Source organism: Dipteris shenzhenensis, chromosome 30, assembly GCF_047967505.1.
Source record: "Dipteris shenzhenensis isolate YYH24624 ecotype China chromosome 30, Dip_SZ_1.0, whole genome shotgun sequence".
In the NCBI taxonomy this organism is placed as follows: domain Eukaryota; kingdom Viridiplantae; phylum Streptophyta; class Polypodiopsida; order Gleicheniales; family Dipteridaceae; genus Dipteris; species Dipteris shenzhenensis.
The window spans coordinates 6,168,020-6,173,135 of NC_141625.1; the positions used below are offsets into that span (position 1 = coordinate 6,168,020).

General features: G+C 41.4%; 1 protein-coding gene across 2 annotated transcripts; it reads left to right on the top strand.

Moving 5' to 3' along the window:
• Window positions 1–275: 275 nt before the first annotated feature.
• On the top strand, window positions 276–2,178 carry LOC147881650 (4-hydroxyphenylpyruvate dioxygenase-like). Of its 2 annotated transcripts, none has more exons than XM_087401282.1 (2): window positions 276–1,425; window positions 1,800–2,178. In XM_087401282.1, the coding sequence occupies exons 1-2, from the start codon at window positions 311–313 to the stop codon at window positions 1,972–1,974; spliced, it is 1,290 nt and encodes a 429-aa protein (XP_087257408.1). In that variant the 5' UTR covers window positions 276–310; the 3' UTR covers window positions 1,975–2,178. The 2 variants fall into 2 exon arrangements, with proteins under 2 accessions (XP_087257408.1, XP_087257409.1); XM_087401283.1 differs by lacking the exon at window positions 1,800–2,178 and adding an exon at window positions 1,659–1,708.
• Window positions 2,179–5,116: the final 2,938 nt, after the last annotated feature.

A 5,116-nucleotide genomic window follows, 5' to 3' on the forward strand; every position in this document is an offset into this window, starting at 1 on the left:
AGAGGTTTCATGAGTCCATCTCTACGTGAACGTGAGTGCACGCGTGTACATCTTCACCGAAGGCGTAAAAGGAGTGCAGCGTTGAGATGAGGCAATGAACAAGAGAGAGAGAGAGAGAACACACACAAGTACAGATACGAACCAAAGTCTGACATTGAGCTTTGCATTTCTTCAGCTAGCTTTCTCTCACACACAAGTACAGATATGAACCAAAGTCTGAGTTTGCCATTAAGCTTTTTGAGCTTTGTATTTCAGTCTGAGTTTGCCATTAAGCTTTTTGAGCTTTGTATTTCTTCAGCTAGCCATCGCCATGGAGCTTCACAGTGAAGAGAAACCTGCTACCTTCTCCCTCGTAGGCTTCCAACGATTCATCCGCCAGAACCCTCTTACAGACCGATTCCCTGTCCATCGCTTCCACCACATCGAATTTTACTGTGGAGATGCCTCCAACACCTGGCGTCGCTTCTCTTGGGGCCTTGGCATGCCCCTCGTCGCCCGATCCGACCAGACTTCCGGCAACCAAACATACTGTAGCTATGCCATCCAGTCCCATGACCTTATTTTCGCCTTCACTGCCCCCTACTTCTCCGCCGTCGACCAGTCCTCTTCCAAAATGCCACACCCCGGCTTCTGCAGCGATGACGCCAGGCGTTTTTTCAATACTCATGGTTTGGGCGTCAGAGCTGTTGGAATTATAGTCGAAGACGCAGACCAAGCTTTCAGAGAGAGCGTTGCCAACGGAGCAATCCCTGCCTTCGAACCCCATAGGCTGTTGGACGAGACCTCTGATGCAGGTGCTGTCGTCTCAGAAGTGAAGGTCTATGGCGACGTCGTCCTCAGGTATATCAGCTTTTTCGGTGGCTTCAAGGGGCCCTTCTTGCCAAACTACGAGCCAGTGGACTCTCCTCCGATCACTTACGGATTGCTGAGGTTAGATCATGCTGCTGGGAACGTTCCCAGCTTGCGGGAGAGCGTCCAATACCTCGCCAACTTCACGGGATTCCATGAATTTGCAGAATTTACAGCAGACGATGTGGGGACTGCAGAGAGTGGCTTGAACTCTGTAGTACTCGCAAGCAATAACGAAATGGTTCTCCTTCCTCTTAACGAGCCAGTCTTTGGAACTAAACGGAAATCCCAAATTCAAACCTATCTCGAATACAACGAAGGTCCTGGGCTTCAGCACCTTGCTCTTCTTTGTGAAGATATCATTGCGACTTTGACGGAGATGAGAAAGAGAACACATCTGGGGGGCTTCGACTTTATGCCCAAGCCCCCTTCAACGTATTACCGAAACCTGCGAAACAGAGTGAGTGATATATTGAGCGAGACGCAAATGAACGAGTGTGAAGACTTGGGTATTTTGGTTGACAGAGATGACCGGGGTGTGCTTCTCCAGATCTTCACCAAACCTGTGGGGGACAGGTAATCTACCTTAAAAATGTGTAGTTGTCCTTGCCTTCTTATTGGCTGCAATTAACAAGTAAACCTCAAGGTCCAATCTGCAAATTGGAAATTGCATCAATTTGCAGCCTTGCCCAAAAGGAGGAACTGGTGGGTCTGTGCGCATGTGTGTTTGTGTGTGTGTGTGTGTGCGCGTGTGTGTGTTAGAGAGAGAGAGAGAGAGAGAGAGAGAGAGAGAGAGATGTGGACTGCAGGGCTTGCTCAGAAAGTAGCTGTCGAAGTATGTTTTGATGCATGCCTAAATGTATGTTTTTGCTGATGGGAATAAATACTCTATTTGTGATGTTTCTGTCTTCAGCACGGGTAAGGGATCTAACACCAAATTTTGACTGCAGACCTACAATTTTCTTAGAAATGATTCAACGTATTGGTTGCATGGAAGCTAAGGAAGACGGAAAATTTCACCAGAAAGGTGGCTGTGGAGGCTTTGGAAAGGGGAACGTTTCAGAGTTATTCAAGTCAGTTGAGGAGTACGAGAAAACTCTTGATGGCAGTTTGAAGGTGCAATGAGATTGTGACTTTGTAACAGGTATGATATATAATAGAGCATTAGATCTAAAAATGTATGTGTAATGGAAGTGTGTGAGATTTACCACTCAGTAAAGGGGTATTATGTGTTGTAGAGCATTTGATCTATGATTCCATTATAAATTGCCGTTGAATATAAGTTGATGGATGTGGTATTATGGTTTTGCCATGATGATTAAATCACGAGCAAGACAGCTTCAGCCACCTCTTAGCAGTATCGTATTTAACTTTTAAAAAAATCTCAAGTGTACTGGAATAAATTTTATTCTGGTTCTTTTGGTCTTGATTTCTAAGTTCTCATGGTTTTGAATATCACTTTCATGTACTATTTTGGGTTTGCTCAGCTGGTATTGCGACAATTCTATCTTAAATGGTGCATCGCCCTATCAGCTAGATTTAGATGCTCGTTTGGGAGAGACTAAAATGAAGTCATTTAGACTTCACAAGAAGTTGTAGCTTGAATGAAGAGATTTTGGACTACTTTTTGATTAGCCTTCTCCATTAGTGCTAGCCTTCATCATGGCTGAGTTTGCCCTTCACCTCTGGAGTGCTGACGGAAACTCAGTACAAAGACTGTATAAATGGATGCTCATGTGTGGGTGTGTGGGTTTGTATGTATGAGAGCATATTTTTATACAATGGTCTACACCCACTATTGGGCGCTGATGACATCAGTGGGATGTCATAGTAGCTAGTCCCTACTATTCATGATAGAGTTTATGGTTTTCAACCCTATGACTGACTATCATGAGATTGAAACTGCACTATGTTGTGTCTTTAGAGGATGAGTTTGGAAATGTTCCTGGATTCACCTAGGTATATGCTTCTGTCATATTAGCGGACATGCAAATTTCATCTTTTTGAAGTTTTCGTCCATGTTGCGGCCTGTTGGTATTAAATAGTGTGTTGTCCTATTAGCTAGACATTAGGGAAAAAGGGAACTCATTTTGGGGCCCTGTAAGAAATTCACTATTTTTTGATTTATTTCTCTCCTAAAAGACCTCAAAAATAGTAAAATACGGAAACGTGGCTCAGAATTGTCAGTAAGGACTACAGAACTGTCAATTCAAAAAGGAATAAGATAATCTTTTGTCTGACTAACACGATTTTGTATTAAATATCCTCTTAGATTTTTTTTTGTTTACCAAAGATTCCGCATCTCTTTGGTCGACGTGTGCAAGCCTTTCATAAAGAGTCCATCACTGAACTTAGTTATTGCAAGTTTATAAAATATTCACATGGATACCGCCACACTTCCACGATTCATGTTACAAAACGACTATGAGATTGAAAAACAAACTTCGCAACCTGAGAAGCACAAAAAATGGCCGATACTAGTGAGTCACTATCTGAGAAGAAGCGATTACACCATCTTCACATCGACTTAGAAGAACAATATGCTCCAGCACAAAAAAGACGAAAGGATACGGTGCTGAATGCTCAACAGTGGGAAAATATGAGAAGAGAAGGGCTTCAACATATTGACTTATGGTGCGATGGAAGCATATATCCAAAATGTCAAGTAAAAAACTCTACACCTCCATTTGTCAATCCCACCACATTACTGAGGTTTGCCGGCGATGGACAAAATGGACTTCTTGGTTATATTTCAGCGCAGTCTGCATTTGCGGAAACGTATAAAATGATGTACCTACAAGAAAAGGGGGCCAAGATGGAGGAGATAGCCATTCGTGCAAAATTGGAGCAGCAGTTGCAGAATGAAATTGAGGAGCATTCAAAGAGTAAAAAAGAGGTGACAAGAGCAAGAAAGAAGAGAACCGTGTTTGGAGACAGACTACGTAGCAGGAAGATTAAAAACATTACAAATTTGAAGGCTGGGACTGGTGGATGCAAGCGACGAATTCAGGAAGCAAGGTTAGATTGAAATTTATCATTTTGTATACTCAAAAAGGCTCTCTTCCAGACTATATCTATTTCGTTGATTGTCGCAAAATAAGAATGGAGGTGCTGAATAATATAGTCATATTGTGTTGTTACTACAGGAAATTATTGGAGCCTGCAAAAGAAAATATGGACTCGAACCTTCTGCCTATTAAACAAATGAAAGGATTGCTTTCTTGCGGTGTAGCAAAAGGTTTGATTGAGGAAAAAAAATACAAAACAGTCAAACGCAATGTTGTAGAGGACTTTGTATCCAATAATCAAGTTGATGGCACTATAATCCAAGAGGCTCTTGATGTTAGTGGAGTTAGCAGGAAGGGATATAGTTCGATTTTCCATGCGATATCCTCAACTTTGAAAGATCAAAGGATTAAACGAGTTTTACTGCCAAATCCAGCAACCGTGTGGAGGATAAGAGGTCATTTGAATGAAAGTATAGATGAATTTATTGGGCAATATATCCATATTGAAGAAATATTTCATGGTGTTAAAGGAACCACTGTGTATGATCCTTGGAACAATATATTTTTAGATCTGCAACAACTTCAAAAAAGAATGGTCGAGTTTTATGGAATAACATTTGAGGAGTGCAAAGGCATTTTGAAATTTGTTATCAAACTGGATGAGTGTGAGGTTGTAAAGGAAAAGAAAATGGAAAGAGTTACTATTACATTGATGAATGGAGCAATTGATACATCATTGACTGAAGCGAGTTCGAAGTATTTTAGTGTGCAGTCAGAGAAACACATATGGTGGTTAGGCTCATTCCAGGTATGATCATGGGTTGTTTTATACTTGATTTTGGTCATTGTTTTCAAATCTGATATAGTAATACTTTTGTTTTCTATAATCTCGCAGGTGAAGACCGAAGACCATGAAACACTAGATTGGGTGTTTAACCACACGGAAATACCAAGAATAATCAAAAGACAAGTGCAAGGCGAGAATCTCCATGTTGCAGGAAAAGGTGATTTTCAAGTAGAGTGGCACATGGCCGGGGATCTTAAAACACTTAAGTGCATGTATAATATTAGTAAAGGAGGCAACTCAAAGTCTCCTTGTCTTTACTGCAAAGAATCAGCTCAAGTAATGGATTCAAAATGGTGGAAGAGAGCACCTAATAGAGATAAAGTTGACCCTGACTTCAAGGCCATTCTGGACATTCCACTATGTAATGTTCACATCTGCACATTGCATGGTCTATGTCGAATTATTGAGAAAT